This window comes from Trichechus manatus, unplaced genomic scaffold, assembly GCF_000243295.1.
Source record: "Trichechus manatus latirostris isolate Lorelei unplaced genomic scaffold, TriManLat1.0 scaffold00212, whole genome shotgun sequence".
In the NCBI taxonomy this organism is placed as follows: Eukaryota; Metazoa; Chordata; class Mammalia; order Sirenia; family Trichechidae; genus Trichechus; species Trichechus manatus.
Window position 1 is genome coordinate 2,264,168 of NW_004444148.1, and position 21,140 is coordinate 2,285,307.

Genomic DNA, 21,140 nt, shown 5'->3' on the forward strand with positions numbered 1-21,140 from the left:
TCCTAAAAATCAAACACTTATGCTCATCAAAAGACTTCACCAAAAGAGTAAAAAGACAACCTACAGACTGGGAAAAAATTTTTTGCTATGACAATTCCGATCAGCATCTAATCTCTAAAATCTAAAAGATACTGCAAAACCTCAAGAACAAAAAGACAACACACTAAAACAATGGGCAAAGGATATAAACAGGCACTTAGCCAAAGAAGATATTCAGGCGGCTAACAGACACATAAAGAAATGCTCACGATCATTAGCCATTAGAGAAATGCAGATCAAAACTACAATGAGATAACATCTCACCCCAAGAAGGCTAGCATTAATCCAAAGAACACAAAATAATAAATGTTGGAGAGGTTGTGGAGAGACTGGAACACTTATACACTGTTGGTGGGAATGTAAAATGGTACAACTGCTTTGGAAATCGATTTGGTGCTTCCTTAAAAAGCTAGAAATAGAAGTATCATACCATCCAGCTATCCCGCTCCTTGGAATATATCCTAGAGAAATAAGAGCTGTCGCACAAATAAATATATGCACACCCATGTTCATTGCAGCACTGTTCACAATAGCAAAAAGATGGAAACAACCTAGGTGCCCATCAACGGATAAATGCATAAACAAATTATGTTATATCCACACAATGGAATACTACGCCGTGATAAAGAGCAATGATGAAGCCATGAAACATAACATGGAGAAAGCTGGAGGGCATTATGCTGATTGCATTTAGTCAATCACAGAAGGACAAATATTGTGTAAGACCACTATTATAAGAACTCAAGAAAAGGTTTAAACACAGAAGAAAACATTCTTTGATGGTTATGAGGGTAGGGACGGAGGGTGAGTGTTATTTACTAACTAGATAGTAGATAAGAATTATCTTAGGTGATGGGAAGGACAGCATACATTACAGGGGAAGTCAGCACAACTGGACTAAACCAAAGCTAAGAAGTTTCCTGAATATAATCAAACATTTTGAGGGATAGAGCATCAGGGGTAGCGGTCTGGGAACCATGCTTTCAGGGGAAATCTAGGTCAATTGGCATAACAAAGCTTACTAAGAAAATGTTCTGCATCCTACTTTGGTGAGTGGTGTCTGGGGTCTTAAAAGCTTGCAAGTGGCCATCTACGATGCATCTACTGGTCCCAACCACCTAGAGTAAAGGAGAATGAAGAACACCAAAGACACAAGGAAAGTAGTAGCCCAAGAGACAGAAAGGGCCACATAAACCAGAGACTTCATCAGCCTGAGACCCAAAGAACTAGATGGTGCCTGGCTACCACCAATGACCTCCTCGACAGGGAATACAACAGAGAGTCCTGGATGGAGCAGGAGAGAGGTGGGGTGCAGAACTCAAATTCTAGTAAGAAGACCAGACTTAATGGTCTGACCGAGACTGGAGGAACCCGGGAAAGCATGGCCCCCGGATTCTCTATGAGCCCAGAACTAAAACAATTTTCAAGGCCAACTCTTCACACAGGGATTGGACTGGACTGTGGGACATAAAGTGATACTCATGAGGACTATGCCTCTTAGCTCAAGTAGATACAAGAGACTAAACAGGCAGTTTCTGTCCGGAGGTGAGATGGGAAGGCAGAGAGGTTTAGGAGCTGGTTGAATGGACATGGGGAACCAGGGGTGGAAAGGAGGAGTGTGCTGTTGCAGTGTGGGGATGGCGATTGGGGTCACATAACAATGTGTGTGTAGATTTTTGTATGAGAGACTAACTTGAAATGTAAACTTCATTTAAACTACAACAATAAAATTTAAAAAAAGAAATAACATGACAAATCAAATAAATTGCATAGAAGAATTGGTCAACATTCAACCATTTCAGGAGGTAGCATATGATCAAGGACCAGTGATACTGAAGGAAGATGTCCAAGCTGCACTGAAGGCATTGGTGAAAAACAAGACTCCAGGAATTGACAGAATACTAATTGAGATGTTTCAACAAGTGGATGCAACACTGGAGGTGCTCACTCTTCTATGCCAAGAAATTTTGAAGACAGCTACTTGTTCAACTGACTGGAAAAGATCCATATTTGTGCCCATTCCAAAGAAAGGTGATCCAACAGAATGTGGAAATTATCGAACAGTATCATTAATATCACACACAAGTAAAATTTTGCTGAAGATCATTCAAAAATGTTTGCAGTGGTACATTGACAGATAACTGCCCGTAATTCAAGCTGGATTTAGAATACATGGAATGAGGGATATCATTGCTGATGTCAGATGAATCCTGGCTGAAAGCAGAGACTATCAGAAAGATGTTTACCTGTGTTTTATTGACTATGCAAAGGCATTCGACTGTGTGGATCATAGCAAATTATGGATAACCTTTGGAAGAATGGGAATTCCAGAACACTTGATTGTGCTCATGCAGAACCTGTACATAGACCAAGAGGCAGTTGTTAGAACAAGGGAATACCATGTGGTTTAAAATCAGGAAAGGTGTGCATCTTTTCAACATACTTATTCAATCTGTATCCTGAGCAAATAATCTGAGAAGCTGGACTATATGAAGAAGAACATGGCGTCAAGATTGGAGGAAGACCCATTAACCTGTGATATGCAGATGACACAACCTTGCTTGCTGAAAATGAAGAGAACTTGAATCACTTACTGATGAAGATCAAAGACCACAGCCTTCAGTATGGATTGAACCTCAACATAAAGAAAACAAAAATCCTCACAACTAGACCAGTAAGCAACATCATGATAAATGGAGAAAATACTGAAGTTGTCAAGGATTTCAGTTTACTTGGATCCACAATCAATGCCAATTTAAGCAGCAGTCAAGAAATCAAATGGCATATTGCATTGGGCAAATCTGCTGCAAAAGACCTCTTTCAAGTGTTGAGAAGCAAAGATGTGACTTATGCCTGTCCCTGTAAAAACAGCTTGTGGAAGGTGTCTGATCTCCTCTAACTTCACAAAGGGGAAGGAGAATCAAGATCAATAGCCAAAGGATGATTCCTGTGAGGCGAAGGTCAGACATGCTTCCTCTCTCCGACATCTTTACCAACTCTGACACCAGCCGTCCCTCCCACAGCACTCTCTACTTCTCTGCTGGGTTGGATAATTCATTGCATTGGCCACACAGAACTCACAGATAATGCACACAATTATGGAGTTTATTAGAGAAGTAACAGGTTACAATTCATGCTCAGGAACACTTTCATCAGGACAGCCTCTTCCCAGCCATGCTCGCTGGCCTCTCCTTGGCCCTCGGTCTCTGCCCAAAGACACTCAGCTTTCTCTCTCCGTGAGCTGAGAAGCCCACCACGCTGACTCTTGCTGCCAGGTCTCTGCCGCCAGGTCTCTGCCACCAGGTCTCCATTTCTCACCATCTTCAGGGTTACAGCTCACACTTTCTCTCAGTCTCCTTCTTCCAGGGGCTTCTCAGCGCAGGGATCCCAGGTCCAAAGGATGTGCTGGCTGTTCTTCCTTGGTTGTGGTGGGATTCTCTCTTTCCCATTTCTGAGGTGGCTTATTTCAAGCCCAGCAGGATGGCAAAACCAACTAATCCCTTTGGTGGACTACAATTACCCTATCTGCACAGTCCTGCTCAGTCACCTGGGTGAGAGTTTGTCATGGATTGAATTGTGTCCCCCAAACAATGTGTGTAGCAACTTGGCTAGGTCATGATTCCTAGTATTGTATGATTGTGTTATCTGATGTGATTTCCTTATGTGTTGTAAACTCTACCACTATGATGAGATTATATGTGATATCCTCATGTGTTGTAAATTCTATCGCTGTGATGAGGTTATACTGATGAGGTTGACAAGATCAGTGTCTTAATGCAATCTCTTTTGAGATATAAAAGAGAGAAGTGAGCAGAGACACATGGGAACCTCACACCACCAAGAAAGCAGTGCTGGCAGCAGAGCACATCCTTTGGACCTGAGGTTCCTGCGCTGAGATGCTCCCATACCAAGGAAAGACTGAGGCATCACAAGGACCTTTCTTCAAAGCTGACATAGAGAGAGAGCCTTTTCCTGGAGCTGATGCCCTGAATTTGGACTTGTAGCTTACTGGACTGTGAAGACAATAAATTTCTCTCTGTTAAAACCATACACTTGTGGTACGTCTGTTAGAGCAGCACTAGATGACTGAGACAGAGTTACAAGACCATGGTGAGAAAGGCCACACAAAAGCAATCCATTACACCGCAGACCCAAACCATGATATTTTCAATTGCCTCATATGCATGCAAAAGCTGGACAATGAATAAGGAAGACCAAAGAAGAATTGACGCCTTTGAATTATGGTGTTGGCAAAGAATATTGAATATACTGTGGACTGCCAGAAGAATGAACAAGTCTGTCTTGGAAGAAGTACAGCCAGATTGCACCTTGGAAGAGAGTATGGCAAGACTTTGTCTCACGTACGTTGGACATTTTATCAAGAGGGATGAGTCCCTAGAGTAGGACATCATGCTTGGTAAGGCAGAGGGTCATCGGAAAAGAAGAAGACCCTCAATGAGATGGATTGACACAGTGGCTGCAACAATGGGCTCAAGCATAGCAATGATCGTGAGGATAGCACAGGACAGGGCAATGTTTTGTTTCATTGTACGTAGAGTCTCTATGAGTTGCAACCAACTCAACAGTACCTAACAACAATAACAGCATGCTATTTATCAGGGTGGAGAGAGGCAAGGGCCCACCATGTAGGCCATGCAAAAGTGTTAATAGCCATTTATAATGTGATCTTTTTCTTTTTACCCATAGCTTGATTTCCCTATCCCCTATTCCCAAAATTTGGTCCCTATAACTTAAAGAATTGATCTATTCTGTCTTTGAAGTAATGTGTATTTAGACCTTAGGCTATGGACATGGGCCCGTCTTAGAAACAGAGCATGATTCATCACAATATATCAAATGATATGAACTTTTCCTGTGTATTATTCTATATGCTAGATTAAGTTCTGCCTTCCCCCACCCCACCCCCAGTAGTTCATTATCTGAAAGAGAGAAGTAACATTATGCCCTCTCACCCATGGCCAATAGTTAGTTACTACCAGGGCAAAGAAAGCATGATTCAGAGCTTTTTCTTCATTGTTGTTGTTGTTAGTTGCCACGGAGTCAATTCCAACTCATGGCCACCTCATGTGTGCAGAATAGAATTGCTCCATAGGGTTTTCAAGGCTGTTAACCTTTCAGAAGTAGATCTCCAGGCCTGTCTTCCGAGGCACCTCTGGGTGGGTTCAAACTGCCAACCTTTCAGCTAGTAGACAAGCACTTAACCATTTGCACCCCCCAGGGACTCCATTCCAAAAAAAAATAAAATAAACCAAATCCATTGCTGTCGAGTCAATTCGGACTCATAGCCACCCTATAGGACAGAGTAGAATTGCCCCCATAGGATTTCCAAGGAGCAGCTGGTGGATTGGAACAGCCAACCTTTTGGTTAGCAGTCGAGCTCTTAACCACTGCACCACCAGAACTCCAGGGACTCTGTTAGAGGATAGTTAATGCCATAAGCAGTCCCAGATGAAACGGATTACAGGAATTTAATTTAGAAATTCAGACACATGGGCAGTTGTGTCGTCTGAAGAAGAGGTACACATGAAATGAGATGCAAATGCAGAAGCACCCCAATATTAGTGGAATCCATTCAAATTTATTTTTGCCAATTGTCTCTTGATAGTTTCTCCCAATATTGCTTTTTTCCTGTCTGACCTGAATCTGAATTACTTGAATTTATTTAAGCCCTTATAATTTTCATATCAGGATAAGTTTCAAGGATGACATTGTTTTATACAGTGCAATTTTACTTTACAAAATTATATTAAAACAATTTAGTCAAAATTGATCATTGATCAAAATTTTTAAAAAGGGACAATAACATATAGTTCACATATAACATAAGAGGGAATTATCTGAGGAAGTAGACTAATCTCTGATCAGTTGTTGTTGTTAGGTGCCATTGAGTCAGTTCTGACTCATAGCGAACCTATGTACTACAGAAAGAAACAGTGCCTTGTCCTGCACCATCTTCACAATCGTTGTTATGCTTGAGCCCATTATTGCAGCCACTGTGTCAATCCATCTCATTGAGGGGCCTCCTCTTTTTTGCTGACCCTCTGCTTTACCAAGTATGATATCCTTCTCCAGGGACGGATCCCTCCTTGATAGCGTGTCCAAAGTATGTGAGATGTAGTCTCCCTCTTCTTGCTTCTAAGGAGCATTCTGGTAGTACTTCTTCCAAGATTCGTTTGTTCTTTTGGCAGTCCATGATATATTCAATACTCTTCGCCAACAACACAATTCGGTGCCAACTCTTCCTTGGTTTTCCTTATTCACCGTCCAGCTTTCGCATGCATATGAGGCGATTGAAAACACTATGGCTTGGGTCAGGCGCGTCTTAATCTTCAAGGTGACATCTTTGCTTTTAACACTTTAAAGAGATCTTTTGCAGCAGATTTGCCCAATGCAATGCATCATTTGATTTCTTGACTGCTGCTTACATAGGTGTTGATTATAGATCCAAGTAAAATGAAATCTTTGACAACTTCAGTCTTTTCTCCGTTTATCCTGATGTTGCTTATTGGTCTAGTTGTGAGGATTTTGTTTTCTTTATAAAGTTGAGGTGTAATCCGTACTGAAGTCTGTGGTCTTTGATCTTCATCAGTAAGTGCTTCAAGTCCTTTTCACTTTCAGCGAGCAATTTTGTGTCATCTGCGTAATGTAGGTTGTTAATGAGTCTTCCTCCAATCTTGATGCCACATTCTTCTTCATATTGTCCAGCTTCTCAAAGTATTTGCTGAGCATACAGATTGAATAAGTATGGTGATGCACACTTTTCCTGACTTTAAACCATGCAGTATCCACTCATTCTGTTCAAATAGCCGCCTCTTGATCCATGTACAAGTTCCTCATGAGCACGATTAAGTAGTTCTGGAATTCCCCTTCTTCACAATGTTATCCATAATTTGTTATGATCCACATAGTCAAATGCCTTTGCATAGTCAATAAATGATTGCTTACTCTTAAAAAACAAGTATTGCTTAAATTCAGAAGTAGCTTGAAAATCATATAAATACTTCTTACAACATAATTATTAAAAAATATTTTCTTATAATAATTTGACATCTTAGACAGCTTCTAGTATATCCTTGGAAGAACCCTGCCTGTGTTTCTCTAAGCTTCTTCTCTATGGGGAAATTATCTATTATGAGTATATACTTCAGAATCTTCCTTACTTAAAACTTGCCTCCTTCCAAAAGAGGTTTGTTAAAGAAGTATTAAAAGGAAGCTGAAAGAACAAAACCTATAAACAAAGATAGCTACATAAATTGCAGGGCCCAGTGCCAAAAGTAAATGCAAGACCCCATGTTCAAAAAGTAGGAAAAAAGCATCATTAAAGCTTCTAAAATATAAAACTTTTTTCTTTGTTCTGTGGTCTCTCTCAACTTGTCAGGGTGCTTTTTATTTGTTGTGTAATGTCATTCTATGTGCAGAAAAAAATTAAGATTTTCAGTTATGAGTATGAATGTTACCGTTCATCTCCATATTGTGCAAGCCAGTTATAAATGCAGATATAAGAGCATTTAGCTCATATATGGAATCACCAAAATTACACAATTCATATTTCATAGCTTATACATGAATATCTATTCTGTTCTTACCAAAACAGTGGAAATGCTGCACATAACTAACTCATCTATTTTGATTTATGTTACTTCTTGATATGTGAACATTCTACCAACACTCTGTACCTTTGGCTTACTGATGAGTAAAGAATGACTGAAAATAAAAGGAAATATGGGTAACCCTATCATTTCTTTTCCTTCTATGTCATCATTTTCTGTGTAAGTGATTGGCTAATGATAGGAAGTAACAGGAGTAAGAAAGGATGTGATTGGGTTCCTTGGTCATTTATGTTCCTTAGAATGTCATTGCTTTCTATATTTGAAGCAAATTCTAGTTTGAATGGAAAGTGTGGCCTCTCGGGTCTGTCAGAGTCCCCACTTACTTAATCATAAATGTAACATACTTACCTTGTACTCATTTGAGTCTCACTGAACTCCTATGCATCATGGGTCCACCAGAATTCTGTGTTCATGGAGCATTACAAACCCTATGTGGAAATGCAGTGGCAAGAAACAGCAAACATGAATATTGCTTATGTCTCCTCTGCTCATTTGCATGCTCAGTTGTCCCATTGGACTTCATTTACAAAATACAGGTAAAAAGATAAAAGTATTAAGAATTTCAGGACAGTACTGGCAGAGAATTAAACCAAGCATGGCACTGTTCTGAGTGCAGGGTCCTATGTAACTGCACTGATCATATGTCCATGAAGCAAGCCCTGCCTGTAAATAGGTGTGAAGAGAGTTGGCTAGATACTTTGAGCAGAAGCCTAAGCTAAGGGGTTGTAGTTGTTGTTGTTGTTAGGTGCTGTCAAGTCATTTCCAACTCAGTGACCCTATATACAACAGAACAAAACATTGGCTGGTCTTGTGCCACCCTCATAGTCATTGCTATGTTTGAGCCCATCGTTGCAGCCACTGTGTCAGTCCATCTCGTTGAGGGTCTTCCTCTTTTTTGCTGACCTTCCGCTTTACCAAGCATAGTGTGCTTCTCCATTGACTAGTTCCTCCTGATAACATATCCAAAGTACATAAGACGAAGTCGCACCATCCTTCCTTCTAAGAAGCATTCTGGCTCTACTTCTTCCAAGGCAGATTTGTTCATTCTTCTGGCAGTCCATGATATATTCTGCGTTCTTCACAAACGGCATAATTCAAATCCATCAGTTCTTCTTCAGTCTTTCCTATTCATTGTCCAGCTTTTGCATGCATATGAGGTGATTAAAAATACCATGACTTGGGTCAGGCACACCTTAGTCTTCAAAGTGGTATCTTTGCTTTTCAACACTTTAAAGAGGTCTTTTGCAGCAGATTTGCCCAATGCAATACATCATTTGATTTCTTGACTACTGTTTCCATTGACGCTGATTGTGGATCCAAGTAAAATGAAATCCTTGACAACTTCAGTCTTTTCTCCATCTATCATGATGTTGCTTATTGGTCCAGTTGTGAAGCTAAGGGGTAGTTGCTTCAATTTAACAACATGGTTATCTCTAAATTTTCTAGAAACCATAGCAAAATAAAGCAAAAACAATTTGATAGGTTATATAACTATCAATACTATCAATATATCAAATACTATAAACTATCAATTTTTTTAAGTTAAAAACACCCCGGTGGCACAATGGTTAAGCATTTAGCTCCAATTGAATTGTTGGCGGTTCAAACCCACCCAACAGCTCTGCAGGAGAAAGACCTGGCAGTCTGCTCTTGCAAAGATTACAACCTATGAAACCCTTTGGGGCAGTTCTACTCTGTCCATGGGGTTGCTATGAGTTGAATTTAACTCAACAGCACCCAAGAACGACATTTTGTTAGAAGACAAAAAATTTTTACCAAGCATTATCTTTTAGGTAATACTAATTGTGTGTACCATCTGGGTAATTGCCACTTGAGGATGATCTCAATTTAAATTAAATAGCATTTATAGACGCAACCAGCAGGAACCTTTAATGTAAAAATATCTAGATCATTATGGAATGAGATTGTTACAAAGCTAAGCAATCAGATCATCAGTGATATAAAAGAAAGCCAACTAATTGTAAGTTTATAATGAATCTAAAGACAACACACATTTAAGGACTTTTCCCCCAGTTTGACATCAAAGGAGAATAACCAATTTTAGAAAAATATAATGTAAAATTACTGAAGTCCAAGAGACTAAAATGGATTTGGGCTAGGTCAGAAAAAGATTACTTGTCAAATATCAGGACCAAATGGACAGTGATGCAAAATGCTATTTGAATTCATAACTCCTCCAACCAGAACAGCAAGAGCCTTACACTTACGGAAGCAGCCAGAATGGAAGTTAATGTGTTTGACCTTCTATTGTAGGATGATGAAAGAAAGCAGTGCCAACAATATTCATATATTGATTGTACTACAGATGAAAGCCAAGAAAGAGTCAACTGAAATGTAATATAAAGTATTAAGATGTTTAGCTATTTCTTCAGTAGATGGCTTTAGTTCACAGGTAAGTTGTGTGGTTCTATTTAGTGTAATTAGAGATATGGCAAAGCCAAATATGAGTGCAAGTATAGCATTTAGATCGGTTGGTCAATTTTTAGGCAGAGAAAACATTTGTCATCATTAAAATATCAGTTTTCCTGAAGTTAATATATACATTTAGTATAATTTTAGTTAGAATACAAAATTTTTGTAGGGGAAGGAGGAAAAGTATATAAAATCATCTTAAAGTTCATTTGCCAAAAGGAATGCCTAAGAATAAACAAGGAAACTATTAAAAAGAAGAGCAGTATGGAAGAGGGACACTTTCGTTATCAGATAACAACATGCTCTGGAGCCATTGTAATCAAATCAATATGGTATTGGCATAGAAGTAGAAAAATACATCAGTGAAAGAAAATTGTGAATCTAGAAAGAGGCCCCAATATATACAATAATGTCTTGTATGGCACAAGGAGTATTTCAGTTTATTGGAAAAAGAATGGGTTTTTAACTATGGTGCTGGTACAGCTGATTTTCCATCTGGCAGAAAAGAAAATTGAACTCTTTCCTACCACGTCAAAAATCAATTCCAGATGGATAAATTTTCATTGTAATAAAAGAACATTATAAACTTAAAAAGAAAATCTGGAATACAACATGTACAACCTAGAGCTGAGGTTCACATCTTTTTAACTAAGATGCCATATGAAGAAATGCCATATGAAGAAAAAACAGACCCAGTAGTCTTTCTTAACAACACAACAAAAACGACAATGAAGAAAGAACTTTGCAATTTCTTTTGCCACACAAAAGTAAAAATAATAAGTTATTTGAAAAAAGTTTCCAAATACAAATGTAGTTAATATCTACAGAGCTCTACAAATTGACCAGCCAAGATAAATGTCTCAATAAAAAATGGGCAAAAGATATAAATAGGCCATTCACAAAAGAGTAAATCTAAGCATCAGTAAAAATATGGAGGTGTATATGAGTGCATGCATGTGTATGACCAAGAGGTTAAGAGCATAGAAAAAAACACAGACACACATAGTCCGGGGGCAGCGGGGGTGCCCAGAGGCGAGAGAGAAGAAAAAAGTGGGATAAGAAGAGGGCAGGAAAGAAAAAGGAGAGAGGAGGGACTGTTCTAAAAGTATCTCAGCATGTGTGATATGATTCTATTTATATAAAATTATTTTAAAATGTATGTGTATGTATATATATTACGCAGTCCTAGTGACACAGTAGTAAAAGCAGTAGGCTACTGACCAAAAGGTTGGCAGTTCGAACCCACCAGCTGCTCCTCGGGAGAAAGATGTAGCAGTCTGCTTCTGTAAAGAGTACAACCTTGGAAACCCTATGGGGCAGTTCTGCTCTGTCCTATAGGGTCACTGTGAGTAGGAATGAACTCAATGGCAGTGGATTTTATTTGATTTTGGGGTGTGTGTGTGTGTGTGTGAATACATACATATTCATATGTATATTGTATGTATGTATGCGAAAAATTACAGGCTTCAAGGAATGTCCATTATTAATAAATAAATTCTTTCAAAATAATGTGTATAGTACAATTTTGTGTTGTTAAAAACAAATAAAACCACTACAAATGTGTGATATGTTTATCATGTTTATAAGGGGGTGGTGCTGTGGAAGGGATACAGACCAGGCTGTTAACATTGATTGCTTCAGGGAGGTAAGTGGGAATATACAAAGGTGATTGACTTTCTCTTTGCACATGCTTCACTTATTAAAACAAGTAAGTGTACATTTACAATTTGGAAAACAAAATACCTTTTTTTCTGACAAAATTCTTTCAGTGATGCTTCAGCATTTCCGATGTATATACAAGAGGTGAGAGGTGTGTTGCCTAGTAGCACATTCTCTTCTTAGGTTGCTCCCAGCCCGTAAGTGCTGTGACAAAAAAAAACAAACTTAGAGTTGAAAATCATACAAAGCTGAATAATAGAAGAAAGTCAAGCTTACTTATTATCATAGAGATCAAAATACTTTGAAAGCCGCAGTTTCATAATTTCTAGAATGCACACATTCTACTAACAAGATACATTGCACCTGGAAAACCTTCAGGTAACCTGAGTATGAATACACTGTGCCCTATAGGTTTGAAAATTCCATTAGAATTGAGGGGTGGGGGAGGAGCAGAAAACATATCTGAAGTCTTTTGTTATCAATGGGAGTAGTACGTTTTCTAGAGGAGTTTTTTGTTAAAAATATTTTCAAATTATTGATATGCTTTGCTCTTAAGGAAACATCAGTATATCGACAGGGAACTGCCAGAAATTCAAGCTGGATTTAGAAGAGGACGTGGAACCAGGGATATCATTGCTGATGTCAGATGGATCCTTGCTGAAAGCAGAGAATACCAGAAAGATGTTTACCTGTGTTTTATTTACTGTGCAAAGGCATTCGACTGTGTAGATCATAACAAATTATGGATAACATTGTGAAGATGGAAATTCCAGAAGACTTAATTGTGCTCATGAGGAACCTGTACATAGATCAAGAGACAGTCATTTGAACAGAACAAGGGGATACCGCATGGTTTAAAGTCAGGAAAGGTGTGCGTCAGGGTTGTATCCTTTTACCATACCTATTCAATCTATATGAAGAACGTGGCATCAGGATTGGAGGAAAACTCATTAACAACCTGCGGTATGCGGATGACACAACCTCGCTTGCTGAAAGTGAAGAGGGCTTGAAGCACTTACTGATGAAGATCAAAGACCACAGCCTTCAGTATAGATTACACCTCAACACAAAGAAAACAAAAATCCTTACAACTGGACCAATAAGCAACATCATGATAAACGGAGAAAGGTTGAAGTTGTCAAGGATTTCATTCTACTTGGATCTATAGTCAACACCCATGGAAGCAGCAGTCAGGAAATCAAAAGACACATTGCATTGGGCAAATCTACTGCAAAAGACCTCTCTAAAGTGTTAAAAAGCAAAGATGTCACTCTAAGGACTAAGGTACACCTGACCCAAGCCATAATGTTTTCAATTGCCTCATATACATGTGAAAGCTGGACGATGATTAAGGAAGACCAAAGAATTGATGCCTTTGAATTGTGGTGTTGGCAAAGAATATTGAATGTACCATGAACTGCCAAAAGAATGAACAAATGTGTCTTGGAAGAAGTGTCACCAGAATGCTTCTTGGAAGCAAGGATGGTGAGACTACGTCTCACATACTTGGGACATGTTATCAGGAGGGATCAGTCCCTGGAGAAGGACATCGTGGTTGGTAAAGTAGAGGGTCAGTAAAAAAGAGGAAGACCTTCAATGAGATAGATTGACACAGTGGCTGCAACAATGGGCTTAAGTATAACAATGATGGTGAGGATGGCGCAGGACTGGGCAGTGTTTCGTTCTGTTGTACATAGGGTTACTATGAGTCAGAATCAACTCGATGGCATCTAACAACAACAGTCTCTGTCAGACCATTTAGTCTGGTCTTTTTTTGTTAATTTGCATTTTGTTCTACATTTTTCTCCCTCTCTGTCCAGAACTCTTTATTGTGATCTTATCAAAGTGGTTGATGGTGGTAGCCGGGCACCATCTATTTGTTCTAGGCTCAGGCTGGTGGAGGCTGTGGTTCATGTGGTCCATTAGTCCTTTGGATTAATATTTTCCTTGTGTCTTTGGTTTTCTTCATCTCCTCTGCCCCAAATGTTGGGACCAATAGATGTATTTTAGATGGTTCTCACAAGCTTTTTTAAGGCCCCAGATGCTATTCACCAAAGTAGGATGTAGAACATTTTCTTCATGAACTATATTATGCCAGTTGAGCTAGGTGTCCCCTGAGACCATGGTCCCCACCCCTCAGCCCCAGTAACTAGATCCCTCAAGGTGTTTGGATGTGTCTAGGAAGCTTCTATGGCTTTACCTTCATCAAGTTATGCTGACTTTCCCTATGTTAGGTGTTGTCTTTCCTCTCACCAAAGTTAACACATGTCTATTATCTAGTTAGTGATTCCCCTTCCTTATGCCTCCCCTCTCTCATAACCATCAAAGATTGTTTTTTTCTGCATGTAAACCTTTTCTTGGGTTTTTATAATAGTGGTCTCATGCAGTATTTATCCTTTTGTTATTGACTCATTTCATTCAGTATTGTGCCCTCCAGATTCATCCATGTTGTGAGATGTTTCGAAGATTTATCATTGTTCTCTATCATTGCATAGTATTCCATTGTGCTTATGTACCATAATTTGTTTATCCATTCATCTGTTGATAGCACTTAAGTTGTTTCCATCTTTTTGCTATTGTGAATAGTGCTGCAGTGAACATGGCTGTGCATATGTCTATTTGTGTAATGGCTCTTATTTCTCTAGGATATGTTCTTGGAGTGGGATTGCTGGATCGTATGGTATTTCTGTTTCTAGTTTTTTAAGAGGGCACCATATCATTTTCCATAGTGGTTGTACCATTTCACATTCCACTAGCAGCGCATGAGAGTTCCAGTCTCCCCCCAACCTCTCCAACATTTGTTATTTTCCGTTTTTTTGGTTCGTGCCTGTATTATCGGGATGAGATGGTATCTCATTGTAATTTTGATTTGCATTTCTCTAATGTCTAATGACTAATGAGGAGCCCTGGTGGCACAGTGGCTAAAAGCTACAGCTGTTAACTAAAAGTTCAGCAGTTCGAATCCACTAGCTGCTCCTTGGAAACCCTACAGGGCAGTTCTCTTCTGTCCTGTAGGGTCTCTATGAGTTGGAATCGACTCAACAGCAATGGGTTTGGTTTCTTTGGTAATGACTAATGATTACGAGGATTTCCTTATGTGTGCATTAGCTGCCTGAGTGTCTTCGTTGGTGAAGTGTCTGCTCACATCCTTTTCCCCCTTTTAATTGGATTATTTGTCTTTTTGTTGTTTGGAGGTTGAAGTATTCTATAGATTTTAGAGATTAGACCCTTGTCGAATATGTCATAGCCAAAAAATTTTTCCTAGTCTGTAGGTTCTCTTTTTACTCTTTTGGTGAAGTCTTTTGTAGAGCATAAGTATTTAATTTTTAGGAGCTCCCAGTTATCTAGTTTATCTTCTGGTGTTTGTGAATTGTTAGTTATGGTTTGTATTGAATTTATGCCATGTATTAGGACTTCTAGCATTATCCCTTTTCTTCCTTCCATGATCTTTATCATTTTAGGTTTTATATTTAGGTTTATGATACATTTTGAGTTAGTTTTTGTGTACAGTGTGAGGTATGGGTCCTGTTTTTTGTTTTTTTTTTAACAGATGGACATCCTGTTTTCCAGCACCATTTATTAAAAAGACTGTCTTTTCCCCCATTTAATGGACTTTGGGCCTTTGTCAAAGATCAGCTGACCATAGGTGGATGGGTTTACATCTGGGTTCAAGATTCTGTTCAATTGGTCTATATGTCTGTCAGAGTACCAGTAGCAAGCTGTTTTGACTACCCTGGCTGTATAGCAGGTTCTGAAATCAGGTAATATGAGGCCTCCTACTTTGTTCTTTTCTTCAATAATGCTTTGCTTATCCAGGGCCTCTTTCTTTCCATGTAAAATTGGTGATTCATTTTTCCATCTTGTTAAAAAATGTTGTTGGTATTTGGATCGGAATTGCATTATATCTGTAGATCGCTTTTGTAAAGATTGACATTTTCACAATGTTGAGTCTTCCTATCCGTGAGCATGGTATGTTTTTCCATTTATGTAGGTCTCTTGGTTTCTTGCAGTAGTGTTTTGTAGTTTTCTTTGTATAGGTCTTTTATGTCCCTGGTTAGATTTACTCCTAAATATTGTATCTTTTTAGGGGCTATTATAAATGGTATTGTTTTCCTGATTTCCTTTTTGAAATTCTCTTTGTTGGTGTATAGAAATCCAACTGATTCTTGTATGTTCATCTTGTATCCTGCTACACTGCTAAATCTTTCTATTAGTTTCAGTAGTTTTCTTGTGAAATCTTGAGGGTTCTCTTTGTATAGGATCGTATCATCAGTGAATACGGATAGCTTTACTTCTTCCTTTCCAATTTGGATGCCTTTTATTTTATTTTATTTTTTTCTTGCTTTATTGCTCTAACTAGGACTTCCAGCACAATGTTAAGTAGGAGTGGTGATAAAGGGCATCCTTGTCTTGTTCCCGTTTCAGCCTGTCTCAATTGGTTGTTGGTTTTGTATAGAGACCCTTTAATATGTTGAGGAATTTCCCTTCTATTCCTATTTTATTTAGAGCTTTTATCAGGAGTGGGTTTGGGACTTTATCAAATGCCTTTTCTTCGTCAATTGAGATGATCATGTGATTCTTTTCTTTTGTTCTATTTATGTAGTGGATTATGTTTATTGATTTTCTAATGCTGAACCATCCTTACATACCTGGTATGAATCCTATTTGGTCATAGTGTATTATTTTTTTTGATATGATGATGAATTCTTTTGGCTAGAATTTTGTTGAGAGCTTTTGCATCTATATTCATGAGAGATATTGGTCTGTAATTTTCTTTCTTTCTTTCTGTGGTGTCTTTGCCTGGCTTTAGTATCAGGGTTATGCTGGCTTCATAGAATGAATTCAAGAGCATTCACCAAGGCCATATTTTCCAACTAGTGTTGCTTCTTGTTTCCCACTTTCACATTCCAATCACCAGTAATTATCAACGCATCTTGATTGCACATTTGATCAAATTCAGACTACAGAAGTTGTTAAAAATCTTCAATGTCTTCATCTTTGGCCTTAGTAGTTGGTGCATAATTTTGAATAATAACCATATTAACTAGTCTTTCTTGTAGGCGTATGGATATTATCCTATTACTGACAGCATTGTACTTTAGGATAGATCTTAAAATGTTCCTTTTGACGATGAATTCAATGCAATTCCTCTTCAATTTCTCATTCCAGGACCATATGAATGTCCAATTCAAAATGGCCAATACCAGTTCACTTCAGCTCACTAATGCCTAGGCTATCGATGTTTATGTGGTCCATTTTATTTTTGACAATTTCTAATTTTCCTAGATTCATATTTCATACATTCCACATTTTGATTATTAATGGATGTTTGCAGCTGTTTCTTCTCATTTTGAGTCATGCCACATCAGCAAATGAAGTCCCGAAAGCTTGACTCCATCCATGTCATTAAGGTCAACTCTACTTTGAGGAGGCAGCAATTCCTCAGTGGTATTTTGAGTGCCTTCCAACCTGAGGGGCTCATCTTCCAGCACTGTATCAGATAATGTTCCATTGCTATTTATAAGATTTTTACTGGCTAAATTTTTTCAGAAGTAGACCACCAGGTCCTCCTTCCTAGTCTGTCTTAGTCTGGAAGCTCAGCTGAAACCTATCTGCCATGGGTGACCCTGCTGGTATTTGAAATACTGGTGACATATCTTCTAGCATCACAGGAACACACGAGCCACCACAGTATGATAGACTGACAGATGCATGGGAATTGTACCTTTAATCATTATATAATGTCCTTCCTTGTCTTTTATGGTTAATTTTTCCTTGAAGTTTATATTATCTGAGATTAGTATTACCACTCCTGTTCTTTTTTGGTTATTGTTTGCTTAATATATTTTTCCATCCTTGATTTTTAATATATTTATGTGTTTGTGTCTAAGATGCATCTCTTACAGGCAGCAAATTGATGAGTCCTGCTTTTTTATCCATTCTGCCACTCTTTGTCTCTTTACAGGTGCATTTAAACCATTTACATTCAGTATGATTATATAGATAGATATGAATTTATTGCTATTACATTGTTGTGATTTTTTTGTGGTACTTATGTTTTCTTTACTTATGTTTACTTATGTTCCTCTTACTTTTCGGTGCTAAGTCCCTTTTGTTTCTGGATTTTTTTTCTTTCATTATTATAGATTTTGTGTTTATTGAGACTTTATGTTTTTCTTCTTTTTTATTCTGATGAGTAATTTGTTAACTTTCTTTGTGGTTACACTAAAATTTACTCTTATCTTCCTAAGGGTATATACCTACACTGTTTAGTCCCCCCTTTTATTGTTTTGACATTGTCATCATTTATAGATTGACATCTCTATTTCCCTGTTTTAAGTCTTTTAGCCCTGTTTTATTATTGAGAGTTCTTTACCTAGGTTGGTATCTGGCTGATGCTGTCCTGTGTCCTAGACTTCAGTTGTTGTCTGATGCTGTTGGTTCTCTAACTGAAGGAGTCCCTTTAATATTTCTTATAAGTTTGGTTTGCTTTTTACAAATACCCTTAATTTCTGTTTATCTGGAAATGTCCTAATTTTGCTATAATCTTTGACAGAGAGTTTTGCAGGATATATTATTCTTGGTTGGCAGTTTTTTTTCTGTCAAGATTTTATATATGTCATCCCATTGCCTTCTGACCTGCTTAGTTTCTGCCGAGTAATCAGAGCTTAGTCTTATTGTTTACTCTTTGTATGTAACTTTTCGTTTTTCTTGAAGTGCTCTCAGGATTGTTTTCTTTATCTTTGGTTTTGGCAAGTTGCTATTCTGTGGGCATGATAGGTTTCACTACCTTGTCCAGGTAGGCAGAGCATCAGCAGGTAGGGCAATTCCACTTCACTGTACACTGGTTTGGCAAGATGGCTGAGGGTGGACTGGGTGGATACTGTCTGCCACCTGATGTTGGTCCACAGTGTGGGGGCATTCACAGCCCCTTGCCAGATAGACAGGGGTGTCAGATGGGGAGTGGTAAGGCTCACTTCCCTCTGTTCAGCAACTGGTCAAGTGGTAGGAGGGGAGGGGCATTGTGGGCCCGGTGTGGCAGCAAGCCTGAGCTGGGGACACTCTAGCTGTGGTGGCACAGTGAGAGCCAGTGGGAAGTGGGGGTGGTGTTCAAGGCAGGTGCTCTGTCTCCTGTTGGGACCTCTGTGAAGTTACCTTCCCCTACTCCCTGTCCGGGATTGTTGCTGCCTGTGCTGCAGGATAGTGATGCTGTGTCATGTTAGTTGGCAGGGAAACCTCCACTTTGTATCTCTCCTCTTTCTCTGTTTTCCTTCAGTTTCTTCTTCCATTTGGTGTTTGATCTATTTCTTTATCCCTTCCTATGATGCTTAGAGTTCCAGGATTGATGTTTGTAGCTATTTTACTTAGTTTTTCGGGTCTTTTTTGAAGAGGGATGGCATGATGCGTCTGTCTAGGATGCTATGTTGGTTCTGCCTCTCCTTTTTCTAACTTCTTAAGGTGGAAGCTTAGATCACTGATTTTTCAAGCATTCTTTTTTCCTAATGTAAGCAGTTAGATCTATAAGTTTCCTTCTAAGCACTACTTTAGCTGCATTCCATTAATTTTATGTATTTTGCTTTTATTATCACTCACTTTTAAATATTTTCAAATTTCTACTTTGCATTATTTCAAATTGTGTTGTTTAATTTCCAAATATGGAGGATTTCTGGGTATCTTTTTACTATTAGTTTCTAATTTAAATACATTTTATCCAAAGAAAAATATATTGTGTCCAGAGAACATGTTCTTTACAATTTCAGTCTTTTTACATGTATTGTAACATGTTTTATGGCCCAGCATACAGTCTACCTTGGTGAATTGTCCTTTTGAGCTTGAAAAGAAGGCATATTCTGCAGCTTTTGATGTAATATTATTTAAATGTTAGTCTGAGTTTGTTGACAGTGTTTTTTAAGACTTCGGTACCCATATTTTCTATCAATTACCAGTTATTGAAATCTTTAGCTATAATTTTTCTGATGTGTAGTAGGTGCTGGATGCATATTTATGAATGCATATAAGGGTGGAAGCTTAAAATGTTAAACATATTTCCATATTAATTAAAAATGCTATGTATTTAAGATGCTCACTGATGATCTTTACACAGATGAAAATGAACAACTAAAAAGAAATGCTGATCTTATGAAGGAGAAGCTAAAATCTCATGAACAGGTGAGTTCATGTATTGTTATATTCAAGCAAGTCCCTATAGAGCATTTGTCTTATCAAATTAGAAAAAAAAAAAAAGAGGTAAGTTTTCATTAATAAACATAGCAAAATTTGTAGAGTAATATGTATACATGCATATATGTATATATGTGCCAAAATCTTTAAAAAATGAAAATTTATTGTTTAAAAATACAAGGTTTGTGGACCCTAGTCTTTATATAGAATATAGTGCACTAATATATCACTTATATTACTTTTTCCTTCTACCAAAAAAAAAACAGAGATACAGGCATTTTGCTACATATTTTTTGGTTATGTTAGCAGAGTTCTTACTCCAGATTATACACTATTGATTAGCACTTTTAAACTTTTTCTATTATAAAGTAAATGTATCCGTTCTCTTTATAATTTGGGTAATCTATTGCAATGTTATTGTATATCCAAATGAAGGGGACATTTTATGTGAAGCAAAAATAAATTCTCTCACAAGGGCCAGCCACTATGTTGTTGTTGTTAGGTGCTGTTGAGTTGGTTTCAACTCATACTGACCCTTTGTATAACAGAACAAAACCCTGCCAAATGTTGTGCCATCCTCACAATCATTGTTATGCTTGAGCCCGTTGTTGCAGCCACTGTGTCAATCCATCTTGTTGAGGGTCTTCTTTTCCGCTGACCCTCTCCCTTACAAAGCATGATGTCTTACTCCAGGGACTGATCCCTCCTGATAACATGTCCAAAGTATGTGAGTCTCACCATACTCGCTTCCAAGGAGCAATCTGACTGTACTTGTTCCAAGACAGATTTGTTTGTTCTTCTGGCAGTCCGTGGTATAGTCAATAGTCTTCATGAACACCATAATTCAAAGGCATCAATTCTTCGGTCTTCTGTATTCATTCTCCAGCTTTCACATACATGTATGAGGTGAGTGAAAATACCACAGCTTTGGTCAGGTGCACGTTAGTCCTCAAAGTGACATGTTTGCTTTTCAACACTTTAAAGAAGTCTTTTGCAGCATATTTGCCCAATGCAATGTGTTGTTTGATTTCTTGACTGCTGCTTCCATGAGTGTTGATTGCGGAGCCAAGTAGAATGAAATCTTTGACAACTTCAACCTTTCTCCGTTTATCATGATGTTGCTTATTGGTCCAGTTGTGAGGATTTTTGTTTTCTTTATGTTGAGGTGTAATCCATACTGAAGGCTGTGGTCTTTGA

The 21,140-nt window shown here is 38.2% G+C and overlaps 1 protein-coding gene across 1 annotated transcript in view; it reads left to right on the top strand.

Annotated features, from left to right (window-relative positions):
- Nucleotides 1–21,140, top strand: part of CCDC152 (coiled-coil domain containing 152) — a 55,542-nt gene that overhangs the window by 22,118 nt on the left and 12,284 nt on the right. The window contains exon 4 of the mRNA XM_023742502.1: nt 19,867–19,931. Within this exon, the coding sequence (XP_023598270.1) occupies nt 19,867–19,931 (65 nt within the window). The remainder of the gene's footprint in view (nt 1–19,866; nt 19,932–21,140) is intronic.